Source organism: Chenopodium album, chromosome 13 (assembly GCF_948465745.1).
Source record: "Chenopodium album chromosome 13, dcCheAlbu1.1, whole genome shotgun sequence".
Lineage (NCBI taxonomy): Eukaryota > Viridiplantae > Streptophyta > Magnoliopsida > Caryophyllales > Amaranthaceae > Chenopodium > Chenopodium album.
In genome coordinates, this window is record NC_137846.1 from 54,061,283 (window position 1) to 54,077,178 (window position 15,896).

At 34.3% G+C, this 15,896-nt stretch overlaps 1 protein-coding gene across 2 annotated transcripts; it reads left to right on the plus strand.

Moving 5' to 3' along the window:
* Nucleotides 1-8,811: 8,811 nt before the first annotated feature.
* On the plus strand, nt 8,812-15,402 carry LOC145574994 (uncharacterized). Of its 2 annotated transcripts, none has more exons than XM_081632901.1 (4): nt 8,812-8,926; nt 9,694-11,156; nt 11,413-11,474; nt 14,946-15,402. In XM_081632901.1, the coding sequence occupies exon 2, from the start codon at nt 9,744-9,746 to the stop codon at nt 11,142-11,144; it is 1,401 nt and encodes a 466-aa protein (XP_081489027.1). In that variant the 5' UTR covers nt 8,812-8,926; nt 9,694-9,743; the 3' UTR covers nt 11,145-11,156; nt 11,413-11,474; nt 14,946-15,402. The 2 variants fall into 2 exon arrangements, with proteins under 2 accessions (XP_081489027.1, XP_081489029.1); XM_081632903.1 differs by having other exon boundaries at nt 14,956-15,402.
* Nucleotides 15,403-15,896: the final 494 nt, after the last annotated feature.

The following is a 15,896-nucleotide window of genomic DNA, read 5'->3' on the forward strand; positions in this document are numbered from 1 at the left end:
CACACTCAATTTGATGATGTGTGAGGTGTGATGTATTAAATACTTTAATCAAATCATCATTAATAAGTAGTAACTCATTTAACCAAGCTTTCTTGATTGAGTAGGTGAGAAATTCACCTAAGGTTACAAATTCGAACTCTATCAACTATATTTGTTTGGGAGGTAGGAGATTCCCTTACTTCTCCCCTCTGTCCTCACACGCGAACCTACAAAGCTAAGCTAACTTAACTTGTAAAAGGTGTTGGTTTAATATGTACTTTCATCTTACCTTAAAAAATAATATAGTAATTCATTTGTATTTTAATAGTAGTGTTGTCAAATCACTATCGAAAGCATTTTGAAAATTAATTATAGCCCTTTTAAATACTCATTGTTCATTAATAGCCTCACCAGGATAAGTTTATATACTACCTCCGTTAACATTTACTTGCAACTTTGGGATATTATTTGAGAGACATAAAATATTCCAAAGTTGTGAGTAAATGTTAACGGAGATAGTATTATTTATCCTAATTCATATATGCGTGGCTTGGTCAATAAAACTATCCGCACTTCATACAAATGGCTTGGTCAATAAAACAATCATGCATTGATAGTAACCTGATATAAATACTCATATGTATGTGAGAGTGATGAATCACTCAGTTAGTTAAAACTTTAACTCCTGTCCTTGTAGCTCTCTAAACTTGAAAATAAGATAAAAAATTACACTTAATTTATACCATAACTAGTGATGTGTCTAGACTTTGGAACGCACCATACAAGATTTTGTATTAAAAGTGACAATTATATAGTAAGAGATTGAGTATTTAGTTTATTTTTATTGGTAGCTTATACTAGTACTTTTTTTTCGTTTGTTGTTGCAGATATTGGTAGCTAGCGCCTAGCTTATATGATGAAGCAATATTCAGACAATTGATTACTTGTATATTTCCATAAATTAAATGTTTGATGCAAGGTGTTTGGGCCAAGTCCATTATCCTAAGCCTATTGATTTGAAATTACAAAAATACCCCTCCATGATCCAGCCCATCATTAGTCAGAGCAAAGTATAGATTTACCCTTAATCTGTCCAACTAAGTACAACTTCTGCCACCCGAAAATACAACTATTAATAGCTCTCCAGTCATTAATGAGGATAACTTTTTCCTAATTCTCTAACCTTCTCTCTCTACTTTCTCTCTCTAAAGTACTCTCTCTCTCTACTTTCTCTCTTTAGAAAGTACATTCGTTGACTTAAGCGTCGGAAGGGCTTTCCCGGGTCACACCCCCGGGGCAGTTAACCTTCTCTCTTTTGCAGGCCGAGCTCTCGGATAGCAAGGCGGAGTAGAAGGACGTTTGGACAGTTATTGGACTTAGCCTTAGGACATTTTGATATTATTACCCTAATCCCGAGGAGTATTCTGTTCCCGGAAACACAAGGTATATTAATATTAAATCCTTAATAAATAAATACAACCTAATCTTTCCAAAAAAAAAAAAAAAAGTAAGTAATTGGTGGAACTTTTTATTTTTATTGTTTAATTTATTTTAATCTTCAGTCATAATATAAAAAGGTAAATTAATGCAGAAATCAGTCACTCTCCATAGCCTCGCGCTCTCGATAAAAAAAGAAAAAAAAGTCACTTTCGGTGCCAATAAATTCCACCGTTTTTCCTTTCAAATTGATCGATTTGTCGCAACTTAATAGTATATTCATCACATGCTACGATTGATTTTGCCTAGATATCAATCCGTCTAGTCTGGATCAATAGATTGTTACTATACTCCCCCTAAGCTCGTTTTAAAATAATAGTCACATACATAGTATTCCAGCCGTATACATGGTGTAGATCGATAGGCTAGCTTCATCGGTAAAATCACATAATTACTACAAGATTTTTAGATAATGTGACTCTTTACACATGAAGGGAGTAGATAGTATAGCACATAATTTAACTTAATTTGTGCATTAAATACTGACTTTTTGTGTCAATCAAAATTAAAATGAGCTTTAGCTGTGCGCTTAATCAAAATAATACTTTCTCTATTTCTTTTTAGTTGACACATTTCTTTAGTCACGTTTGTCAATGTACAAATTCAATTGTTAACACCTTTAATTATCGATTACCAAAAATTATATAAGTTGATATTTTGAAAATATACATCGTGACGAATCTAACAAGATCCCACATGCCTATATATTTCACTACGTATATAAATCACAAAATATGGTCAAAAGAAAGTGTGTAAATAATGCTAAACTCAAAACGTGTCAACTAAAAAAACGGAGGTAGTATTAGTGAAGGCAATCTCAAAATCAGGAGAGATAGCTATATACACCCGGGTGTACGGTACACCCAAGAGTATTAAATGAACATTAATCATCCAAATGAGCAAAAATACTTTTGGGTGCACCGTGCACCCGGATATATAAAATAATTTCTACGAAATCAGAGGGATCCTAACAAAATAAACGGTGTAGTGTACTAATTAAATAAGTAGTTGACACTCTTTTTAATTAGAAAATAAAATTGGACTAAATTGGAAAGCATAGTACTCTTACTAAACATGAAGAGGTAGGTGATCATATAATTTTATGTCATTCATGCATGTATTATGAAATGGATTGTACTGTCATTCTGATGTTGACAGTAACAAAAAACCCTTAATTGCCACATATAATTATAAATTAATTAACTTGGCCAGGACATATATTGGTGTTAGATGTTAACATTGTCATTTATACACACTAATCTAGTTAATTAATTAATTAATTTTTGTTAAGATTAGTTAGATTTAATTGCAGTAAAATATACAGTATGACATCTCACCTAAAACTTACATGATTTTCCGCAATCATTGAACTACTACAGAAAGAACGCAATACTTAATTACATGGTTGATTAATTAGTTAATTAATTAAGCACCTAATAAATTTATTTTATTATACTTTTGATCGATTAGTTTGTTTAATCAATATATATAATGAAGCATTAGGGTATATACACTTTTGCTGTCCTATTATTTTAGTAGTTCTCGTTGACTCGTTGTATTGTACTTTGTGATTTGACCCTCGCTCCAAACTTCCGATTAGCTTTTTTAAATAAGACAATTTGTTTGTACATGATTGTAATTCTAATATTTCATGTAATTCCTCCGTTTTTATTTAGTTGCAACATATTTATTTGGCACGCATTTTAAGCAAGATATTAAACTAGGTAAACAGATAAATTAATTTACAAAATTTTACCATTTATAAGAAGAAAGGGATTAGTTGCTACGGTTTAAATTTCATAGCTTAATTTATTCGTTTACCTAGTTTAATCACTTTATCGAAAAGCGTAATAAAATGTGTGTTGCAAGTATAAAAAAACAGAGGAAGTATATATGAAAAGGTATATGCATATTAGCGCATAGACTTAGCATAGACTTAGGGTCTGTTCTCATTGACTGAACTCAGCTGAACTGAACTGAACTGAACTGAACTGAACTGAACTGAACTCAGCTGAACTGAACTGAACTGAACTGAAATGAATATTTTATAAGAGAAGGAAATTAGGAGCTGAACTGAACTGAACTGAACTGAATTGAACTGAACTGAACTGAACTGAACTCAGCTGAACTGAACTGAACTGAATTGAACTGAATTTCAACGTAAAAGAACAGGACCTTATTATCGGGAGATAGAAGAAGTCTATTAGTGAGGTTGTGAGGTTAAAGATTACGACTTTACAAGTGGAAGTCAAATGATTAAAGGATGTACAATAGTAATGTACGTAGTCCACTAGACGAGCAAATATAAGAAACCTTTTTGGCATGTGAATTGAAGTTTCTTTTAATAATTAGCATAAGCTGCTCCACATGTTCTCACCTAATCATTTCCAAAGGTTTCAAACTTTCCAGCCAATATAAGATGCATAATTTCTCAAGAATTTTCCATTAAAAGGAAGGGCAATAAAGGAAAACCATTTTTGAATTTTTAAAGGGTTATGCTATTTGCTATATGCAGCCCTAATATACTTCCTTTTTTAGTATTAAATTGGTAATTTATAGACAATTTACGAGTAAATCGGTGTAATAAATGTTTAATTATTGTCAGTTTTTCCATTTTTAGCTTCTTATATGTAGCCTTAAGGGTTGCATATATCTTTTTCCATTTTTATATAAAAATTTTTGTGCACATTAATTTTCATACTATTGTGATCGTCACTTGGTCTAATAAGTTGTTTGACTGCATGCGATTGTAATACAGACAAGAGTATGAAGAAATGAATAATATATTTTGTCAACCCTCAATGTGATGTGTACGAGTACCGTATTTAATAGTGGAAACTCGATGGTAGAGATCACCCCTTATCGTCTCCTCTTAATCTCTTATGCATGAATTATTTGAAAGTTTAATTTTCTTTTAACAATTAATTTTGTAGTTACTCGGGTATTAGGGATTTGCATACATAGATTATACACTCAATTACTAGCTAGCTTCTTGTAGAAATTTCATTGTATGTTTGTAATTTTAATAATCTGGATCCATTTTTTGCCTCAAACGTAACATATAAACGTGCTCTTAGGATTAATAGATCACCAAATCAAAGGAAAAAAAAAACTTCATTCAGAATTGAATCATTTATTGACTGAAAATTGAACCCCATTTATGAATTTCATTATATTAATGTCTATCGTGATTTCAAGTGTAGTGTGCTACGGAGTAGTGTGTAGATGATTAGATGAATGAATAGATATGAAGTAGTTTTTTAAAAAATAATCAAATAAGGTTCAAAGGTAATCAAATTAAGAAGCTAAACTGGATTACACTACGTATATAAATTATATATGAAACTTTTATTTTATCTAAATAGTTATCGTGCTTGAACTTAATTTGTCTCAAATTATCTTATTTGCGTGTGAAACTGTTTTGAAAAAAAAAATTATCTGAAATTGTCTTGAACATATCTAAACTTATTTAACTTATTAAAACTTAAATTATCTGAAATAACCAAAATGAGTCAATAGTCAAACTAAATAAGTCCTATTCATTCAAATTACAATCCTAAAATTAAAAACATTATATTAAGGGTTCGTTTGGCATCAATGTGGCTTTTTGTTTTTTTATTTTTCAAAAATATATGATATATGTTATATAATGAATAAAATAATTAGTCAAATTTTTTAAATTCATGGTAATTTTGAAAATTGACAACAGAAAAGTGAAAACATCTTTTTCTTGTTTCCTGTATTTAATTTTTTATTTTAAAAAATAAATAAAACTAAAAACAAAAAACGATGTTAAATAAGCTTTAAATTATTACGAAGTAATCATATACTACCTCCAATTTTTTTTAATTACAACTTTGAAATATTTTATATATCTTAAATAATACCCCAAAATTGTAACTAAGAAAATCGAAGGTAGTATTATAGTTTTAATAAAAACATGTGGGCCGAGCAAATAGGAAATATGAAAGCCTTATCCACACAAGCTAGAAGTCACTCCCACAAATGTTAGTACTCTAACAACATTATCCACAAAGAAAACGAAAGTTCTTTTGCATACAATATTTCTTTTGTGCATTATTTTCAAAACAATTTTTCATTTTTCTATTGGTGACAAAATAAAGTTTTATGTATGTAGGTCCAATTAACATGTGCTACATCATTATAATGGATATGCAATGAAAATTACTTGCATGCATCAAATTTATGTAACAAAATCAATTTTCCCATGTTTTAATCCTAAAGTTATAGAGTTGATGGTGCAAAATCAATGTCTGCTCTTGACCCATACCAAGTACTATTGTACTTAATGATGGTTATAATGGTGATTATTATCATGTCTAGTTTAATTTAGTGGCATGTGTCTTTCTTCATTCTATAACATTTGACTGACCACTCGAATAGTGTCAATTAAGATTTCAACTTGATCATTTTACAAACACAATGTTGTTTGTTAAGCAGTTGCAATAAATATCAAGTCCAATTCTAAAAGCGAGCTTGTGATACTTAAAAACAACAATTATTTAGAAATGGACAACATATTGTAGAAAAGCAGGAAAACAATCAATTTCTAAAAGCTAAAACAATTATTAAACAATGGATTGAGGGTCTGTTCTCTTCAGATTATTTTCAGTTCAGTTCAATTCAGTTTAGCTCTAATAAGTTCAGTTTAGTTCAACTCTTAATTTTCATCTCTCATAAAATATTCAGTTCAGTTCATTTCAGTTCAGTTCAGCTCAATTCAGTCAATCAAAATAGACTACGAGTATTGTGGAAACTGGTATGTAAGATATGCTCGTTCAATCCCATTTTAGTTGACAATGTTTAGGGAAAAAAAAAATTGAAGTGGAGAATTATTTATTATGACACTTTTCGCCTTTTAGGTTACTATTCACCAACAAAAAATAATATTTAGTGGCACAATAATGCTTTTGTTGTTAATAATTAACTGAAAACTTGACAACTATGACGTGTAAAACGGTACAACAAGGGTTTGTTCTGATTTACTAAATTGAGCTGAATTGAATTGAACTAATTGGAGTTGAACTGAATATTTTATGAGAGAAGGAAATTAGGACCTGAACTGAACTGAATGGAGCTGAAATGAATTGAACTGAAAATAAGTTGAAGAGAACATGCCCTAAGTATGGATATTGTTTTCTTAGGCAGTTTTCAATGGTATAAGTGTTTTGAGTAATTTTACCCATGCCACTGGGGCAACCAGGTGGTGACACGTGTCAACCCTTGATTCGTCCAAATTGGACCAATCCCCCTTTGACACGTGTAATTCACAGGATTTGGGAGAAAAGGCGGCCTTCAAGGGCCCAAATCCCGAGAAAGTCATAATTCGGCGCTGCCCAATAGAATTAGATCAGAGTGACCTAATCAGGGGCACATTTACCAATGACCCTATAAATAGGGAGATTCTCCCATTTTGGGAACACCCACAATTTATTACAGCATACCCTACATTCTCTTACATCAGAGAAAACACTTGATCTCGGAATCCGAGAAGATCCGCTTTACTTTCCGCACCTTTTTCACATTCTCCAACGTGTTCTAACTTGATCGTCAGAGGCGGAGCTTCATCCAACCAGAGTCTCCGTTGTTTTGCAGGTACAGGCACCGCCGGACCAGTCTTCGAGCTGTAACTCTCCCGAGGAACAAAAACACCCAAAACAACAGGTATAACCAAATTTTTTCTTTGATAGTATGCTTATACCTTATGAGCAAAGGGCAAACAATATAGTCTTTTTTTTTTTTTTTAATTTTTCGGATTTCTCACCTGAGTTATTTATTTATTTATTTATTCACCAGATACCCATGAAATTTTTCAAATTCACCATATACACTTGAATTTTACAAAAATGTCATGACATGCCTTTAATGACTAACAACTGTTAATTTCGTTTTTTATTATGGTTAATTATGCCACGTGGTAGCATGTTATTAGTTAGTGTTTAAATTAATTAATAATTATTATAAAAAAAAACTTTAAAAAAATTCAAAAAAAAAAATACAAAAAAAAAAAAAAAAAGACACCACCTGCCACCAATGAGCCACCTTAGCCCAACCACCTCCCCACAACCGCCACCCAGCCAGCTTCCCCACTGTCGGAGCCTAGACCCCCTCCTCACCGCACTGGCGCCGCCCATCCCCTTACCCATGCACCAGAGCCCGCCCAAAACCAACATACCCCTCCCTCCTCTTCAATCGTAAAACCCTTCCTCGATTTCCACCTTAGCCAAACATTAGAAAACCACCCCAAAACCTGTTCGGTGGCAGCCCAAGTCCCCTCCTCAACGTCGCCGCTGCCTACCTTAGCCAAAAACCACTAACCCGAAACCGTTAAACCCCAAAATCGAAACCCTAAAAATCAAAATCTTGGGTTTTGATTTTGGGGTATTTTATTTTAGGGTTTCGTTGAGGTGGTTCAGAGGATGGAGGTGGCAGGAGAAGTGGCAGTTTTAAGCTTGGGGAATGGGTGGGAGTTTGGGCGACGACGGTAGGGAGGGGAGGGGTTCTTGAAGGAGAGAGGAGGGGGGCGGTTTTAAGCTTGGGGAATGGGTGGTTCAAGGGTTCCGGCTGGTGGGGTGTCGGATAGGTTGTGGGCAGGCGTAGGGGTTCAGGCAGAATCCGCGCCGGTAGGGATAGGGTGGCGGCCGGGGCTGGGCTGGTGGTTGGTAGGTTTATTTTTTTATTTTTTATTTTTTGATAATTAATTAAATATTTAATTTAAAATTAAAATAATATAAATGGCAGCCAATGATTGGCTGCCACGTGGCAAATTATGTCTAACGTCCGTTAGTCATTTGGCTATTTTGTAACATTTATTGTAAACTAAAGGGTATATGGTGAATTTGAAAAATATCATGGGTATATGGTGAATAAAAAAATAATTTAGGAGCATTTGGTGAAAAATCTTTTTTTTTTCGCCAAAAAATAGTTAAACTACAAAGATCCTTTATATTCCAATTAATAGTCTTTGGCAAAAAAATTATTAAAACCTAAGGTCCTACTTCCTAAGTTATGTGTAGGAATAAAGGTCCTACTTCCTACTTCGTAAGTTATGTGAAGGAAATAAAGTAAACGATAACAAACAAGCCCTTAATTGTTTAATTTTATTTCTTTGTTCGGGTTCCTCCTCTATTTTGCATTTAAAAACAAAAAAAAACCACGGTATTGCTTTTGCAATGCTACATAGTCCAATTACACACAAATGCAGGCCCAACTCTAAGGTCCATTATGCCAAAAGGCCCAATAACCTGCGTTTTCTTTAACCATTTTTTTCCTTTTTATATTTAAAATTAAAATTTTTTACTTGCATTTTTTTATTGTCTTCAAGTCTTCAACAAAATTTCGACACTTTCTGTTTTCTTCCAGAAACACTTCTAAATCTCTCTCCTCCATTCTCAACCGCCTTCAACCAATCAAGCTGCTGCAAATAACGGTCAATTTTCTCTCTCCTCCCTTTATATAATTAGGTTAATTATGACTATTATATACTTAATTATGATTTATGATAAATATTTTAGAATCCCCTGTTGTAATTTTTAATTTCCTAGAAATAATTTTTTTTATAAATTATAAAGTTGTGAACTTTATGATTTCCGCCTTATATGAGCTGGGTGTTTGATTAGTTCTTATTTAATAAATTGTTTGTTAATAATTGTATTAGTTTGTGCTAAAAAGAAAGAATTTTTAATGTTCAATGAATTGAATTGTTGATGTCTACGTCACTTCAGGCGTTTTTCCGTTGTTCTTGGTATTACTATTTTGCCCCCTTTGTGGAGAAATAATAGTCATAAGTATTATTTTGGGATGTTCGGAAAAAGTTGTTACTTTTTTGTTATGTAGTGTAGTGGTGGATCTTTTTTGGGATTTTTCAATAATACCCCCATTTGGAATGAGTGTATGATGTAGGGTAGTTTATGTCGGCATACTCGTGTTACACCCGTGTTACAACGGAGTAACGGAGACAATTAATTTTGAATCATGAATTTTTGTTTAAAAAAAATTCAAAATTTGGATATGGGTTTTGATTTTTAAAGTTTGATATGCTAGTTGATGATATTGGCATACCCTAATTTGTAGAAGGAACTTTAACTAATTTATGCCATTTGTTTTTTTCCTGTGTTTTTCTGTGTTGAATATAAGGGGATAATATGCTTATTTGTCTTTTTATATGTTCTAAAAGTTCCTTGTGTGTGAGTTTAGGGGTTTTTGTTTAAGGAGTTTTGCATTACCAATCCTCAGACTGATACTTCATGGCTCAACAAGAGTCGACCGCCCCCTTGACATCTCCCGAGTGGGATGATTTGTACCGTTCTTATGAAGAAATAATTAACAGTGGGACTGATATCTTAAAGTTACGAGCAACGATCAAGCTAACTAGTTTGTTAGACAGTGTTCCCAATCACTTATTATTGCTTACAGTGCCAATCCTCATTGGACTCATTGAAGAGGCGTTGAGAGACCCAGGACCTCTTCAAGAAGCTGCTGCTTATTGCTTGAGGCGCATAACTTGTAAAGATGATCCTGAGTTGCTGAAGCTTATCTGTATGCCGAGCACCTTAGCTTCTTTTGTGAAGATTTTAGAACAGTCTGGTGGTAGATGTCAGATTTATTTGATGAAATGTTTGTGGGGTGTGGTTACTTTTGTAAAAGACAGCAGAGTGTACATATTTTCAAGTGGTGGGTTGGAAGTTGTTGTTAATATGCTCAAATCATACACAGACAGTAGGAGAAAATACCTCTTGGAAACCTTAAGTGCATTGGCATTGGTCCGAGAGGTCAGGAGAGCGTTGGTTTGTCTTGGAGAATTAAGTCTTCTTATTGAAGCTGCTAAGTATGGTAGCATGGAGTCAAGAGAAAGAGCTGCTCAGGCACTTGGGTTGCTTGGAATTGTCAAGAGGGCAAGACGTACACTAGTTGCGTTGGGTGCAATACCAACACTTGTAGATCTACTGCAGAATGGAGATTCCTCGACAAAAGTTGTGGCTGGGAATGCTTTGGGTATCATTTCGTCTCATGTTGATTACATTAGGCCTGTTGCTCAAGCTGGGGTTATACCTTTGTATGCAGAGCTTCTTCGAGGGCCTGAACCATTGGGCAGGGAAGTTGCAGAGGACGTCTTCTGTGTATTGGCTGTTGCTGAAAGTAATGCAGTTGAGGTTACTGAACATTTGGTAAGAATTCTCCAAGAAGACGATGCTGAAGCGAAGGCAGCAGCAGCAGATGTTCTATGGGATTTGTCAGGTTATCAACACTCGATTTCAGTCATTAGTAACTCTGGTGCAATTCCCATTCTTGTTGGTCTTTTAAAGGAGGGAAATAGTGATATCAGAGAGAAAGTCTCTGGAGCCATTGCACAGTTGAGTTATCATGAAGCTGACCGTTCTACCCTGGCTGATGCTGGAGCCATTCCGTGTCTGATAGAAATGTTGCGAGATGAGTCTGAGGAACTTAGGGATAATGCTGGGGAATCACTTATTAACTTCTCTGAAGATCCAAGCCATCATGATAGATTATCTCAAGCATTTGCAATGCCTGCATTCCAGAGTATGCAAGATAGAATTGTTCATATTCGTGCTGCCGATCAGCATATGGTTAGATCTTTGAGACAAATGAGTGCTGATCAACTTACCCAGGACCCTGTCTTCGAATGATTGTGCACCATGGTATGCACGTTATTTGAATCTTATATTTATTCATGGATTCTGAGATCATTTACATGTCAATTTTAGCATTGTAATATTTTTTGCTTCATTTTCCTTGCAGCTCTTAGAAAATAGAGTTGACAACTTGACATAGCTGAATTACATTCTACTAATTAAATTTGAACTTGGTTGTCCTGATTCTGGTGCTCTGCAATATGGTCTTTACAGGCTTGTGTTTCTGTGCTTAACAACAGAATTCATTTTATTTTTGTTCCAGGAGTAGTGGCGGACGCTGGACACCTCTGATATGCTCAAGCAAAGCTTAGTCACTAAGAAGTGGTATGGAGTTCTTTAATTGTTGATTTACCTCCTTTTTTTTCCCCCTTTTTTTCTGTTTTGAAATTGTTGCAAATTTCGTTATCTGGCTTAGTGGCATGTGGATTTTCACTCTCACCTCATCACATGGGCACTATTTTGATTTCTTTCCATCTGTTTTCCCATCACTTGGGTCATTTTTATACTCTTGCTAATGCTTTATGTTAATCTGTCAAATAATGGAGGAATTATTAGTATTTTTAGCTAAGTCACCAAGACAGCCAAATCCATTAAAGATCTTTGGGATCTTGATTGATCATTACCTCCATGACATTATTGTAAGTTTTTGGCATATCTTTAAATCTATAACAACGCACATAAAAGAAACAGGAAGTAGTATCCAATTCTTCGTAGATGGTCACTACTACTGCTGTGACTATGGATAACAACAAATCTTAGATTTATATCTCTTCGTAGAGGCTTAAACCATTTGTGGGAATAAATGGATGTTGTTGCATTATATCTCATATTTTGTTGTAGCACGTATGTTAGAGCCCTTTCCCAGGATGATGGAAAATTTAGGGGAAAATATGTTGAAAACCTGCCAGGTGTAAATTCTTAGGTGTTTACTTTCATATAGAAGTAGGAAAATAGTGTTCCAGGGACATTATAGACTGCTGCTCTCGCCAATAGCATTCTAAAGTCTCTTGAATCCATATTTGGCCATAGAATATAGGACGGACTACAAATTACATTACGTGATTCAATATTGTCTAGGTGCTGAATATACAAGGCCATAGTAATTTACTTTGGGCTTCAAAGTTTGGAAGCCATCAATCAGTCAATCAATCCATAATATGAATATTCTACTCTTGTAAACAACCATTCCATATGGAGGTTATGGATACTTTCCATCTGAAGTTATAAAAAAACTTCCATTCCTTTATAAATGAACAATTGTGTGTGAACAATCAAACCAAAATCAATATTGATTGGTTTTGACTGTCAAATAACAAGCACAACACCAATACAATGTAATAGTAATAAAGTATTATGGTATAATATAAAATCAACATTATAATGGAATGTTATGGAAGTAATGAATTTGGGAATAATCAACTACCCCAATGAGGATGAAGGATTTGAGACACCTTAATAGGCCCCCACGATGTCAAGTTAATGATTATTAGAACCATTGTAGCTTTTCACTACCACTGTAACATAATCCCTAAATAACCTTATAACTAAAACAAACTCATACTTGAGAGTTGAGACTTATACACCTATTGATAAACCTCTTATGGTTCTAAACCAATTTGTATGACTCAGGAGAACACCTAAAACCTCACACAGTCGCTTCAATTTTGGAAAAATTGATCAAAATTAGCCCGAAACGTGGATAATAGCCCACACATTCACTTCAGTTTTGGACTCAGAAAGAAAACCTGTCAAGGTGCTTCCCATAGACCCCACGACACCTTGGGAATCCATTTGGGTGATTGAAAATGTCCACTTTTCCTTTAAGTTGATAGTTTAGTCGTTAACAACTTACACCTCACTTTGTCAACTCAAGGTCACCATGAGACTTATTATGACCAACTAGTGGTTATATATGGTTCCAAACAACATTATATGACCCCGGGATGCATCCCCCTCCGATCCTGAGATTTTTCGACCTTAGGTCCCTAAACCTCCGAAATTGGTCTGATTTCGTGGATTAGTCTTCAGGTTATGGACAATTTTTTACCTTTTTGGAACTGGAAAGGAAATAAGCCGGGGTGCTTCCCACACACCCTACACCTTAGGAGGCTATTTGGGTGGTTAAAATAATACACTTTGCCCTTAAAAAGTCAATTTAGCATTTTTTGCATTCTTCCCTTGATTAATTCAAGGCCACCATGGGCCTTTTATGTGACCGACTAGTGTTCATATATAATTTCAAACAACATTATATGACCTTAGGATGCATCTCCAACCTTCCTGAGAGTTTTCAACATTGGGTCTTGAAACCTTTAAATGTGGTAAAAACGTGAATATAAGCCTTCAGTTTTGGATTCATTTAAGCTTTTTTGAACCCCAAAAGGAAACAGATCAAAGTGCTTCCCATGGACCCCATGACACCTCGGTAGGCCATTTGATTGAAGTATCCAGCTCCCATTGTAACTTTCTCTCCTCCAGCCCTGACCAAGAGGCCCCCTGTAATTATATTGAATTTTCATTTATTGACCCCGTGTCAGACAGTTTCTAAGCAATAGACTTTAGGTTAAGTTGTTAAGACATGGTCTCATACTAAGCTACTAAGCAATAGAAAACAGTATTCCACTCATAAATTGCAATTCTTGCAAATAATTAAAATATACTGCACCAAAAAATAAGGTAAACTTTACCCTTCTAATTGATTTGTTAACAATTTATATAAATTATTTACAAAATAGTAAAATAAATATAATAAAAAATAAAATAAAATTTAAAAATCACAGGTTAAGACAAAAGGTGAAAGTCGATTAGTTGCAGTAACATTTGGTCTAAACTGCTTGACAAGAATTAGTTGCTGTAACATGGAGAAAAATAAATCATAAATCTGCTAGCTTCACCCTAAGTAATCCACCACCGATAGCCCAACAGGATCTGGAGAAAAAGACCAAAATTTCAAGAAAATTTCATGAAGCATTATATTTCAGTAGTATAAAGGAAGCATTACCTGCTCTAGTTTGTCATGCTGCCTTTCTCTCCCCTACTGTACAAACAGCTTTATGACTCATCACAACTGTTCCTTTTGTCTTCGTTAGGAAAAATTTACCTGAAAATTGTAGAACTAAGAAAACAAATGTGAAGTTACTTGTGGTGCAAAAGATTTTGTTCCCCAGGAAAAAATGATCTGGTTAATTTATTTGTATTTTTTATCAGTAGAAAGAACAAACAAGGACCAGCAAATCAAAGCAAGCTGATGAGGTTATAAGATTTGAAGACACTGAGTGTTACGCATGAAAAGCTTCAGCTACCTTGGCTGTTTGAAATTGTGGAGAATACAAGAAAAGATGAGTAATTTTAGTATGAAATATTATAACCTTGTTACCATGAAATCAACACTTTGTTTGGATGAAAGAATTTAGAGGGTTAAACGGAAGGAAAAGATTTAAAGGAGTACGACTGTTATGGCTAAAGATTGGGTTCTTCACTTCATCTTACCTTTTCATCAATGATCAAATATTACTTGTGAATATCTACTCACAATTGTACACAGCACTTGGTTAGAACATCAGAGTGAGCATACTATGGATATGGACGTATGTTACAAATTTCAACCAGCAACAGATTGAAGATAAGGAAAAAAATGCTACTGTGTTGAATGCTAAGCTGTCAATGTTTTGCGATGTCAGATTCTTTACTTCTTGATTTGTTCATAGTTTTTACTTCTTGAAGCTCATGGCTTAGGATTGGTCGGGAAAATATGGCTAACATTGTGTGTGTATAAAAATACTGACATGATTGCAGCATGAACCAGGTGTTACAATTTCTCTCTACTATACAAGCTGTTGGTGGTAAGGCAGTGAAATTCATACTATGGTGGTTACAGACTTACAGGGAATAAAACTTACCTTTAAGGTAGCTGGTTCGGTGAGTTGGGAGACAAAGGCAATCCCATCAACCAAGCCATGGTCAGTGTGGAGAATCCTCTCCATCCAGAGCCAAGCCTCATTATATAGAAGATGGAACTTGATCAGACATTTATCTCCGTCTTCATCAACTAGAGTTGACATTCCGTCATGGTCAAGAAGATGGGTACTGCACGATGGGGTAGGAAATTTTTGTATGATCAAGTATGGCAGAATAATAAGGCAATAACTTGAATAAGTATGTTAGCATTTCAAACAATGGCAGGTTGCGAGGAATAAGTATGTTTACATTTCAAATTGTTTTGCTTGTTCATAATGAGGATGTTGAAACACTACGCGCAACCTTTTTTATGCACATTTTGGATAACACAATTATACTATTAGGCATTTCCTTTATTTAAGGGTTATATATAATTATGCGAATATATGTGAGGATTTGAATGAATAATATAACTACCAATTATCCATTCTTATTTCTTCCTTCAGTCCTCACAAATCCAACTCCCCAAAACAAAGGACAGTAAGAAGTTCAGAACTGACCAAAATTCCTCCAGAAACTTGAGAATTGACAAAAGTAGTGAATTCAGAACTAGTTATTAAAATTCAATGAAAAATCAGAGGCATTGTTCGGGCAAGTAGATACAAAGTAATGAAGTATGTACTTGTATAATTCTAAACAGATCATGGATTGAAAATATAAGATTTTGTTGAATATGGGCCTGTGCCGCACTCGACATCAAGAGTCCATTTACAAGGTCCAAGAGAGTACCACCCGCGAGTCCAAAATTATATGACAATGAAAGTAGTCATTTAGCCTTGTAAATTATTA

Bases quoted from the DNA above. Each gene is read 5' to 3' on its own strand.
- LOC145574994 (XM_081632901.1), top strand. From the start codon at position 9,744: ATGGCTCAACAAGAGTCGACCGCCCCCTTGACATCTCCCGAGTGGGAT.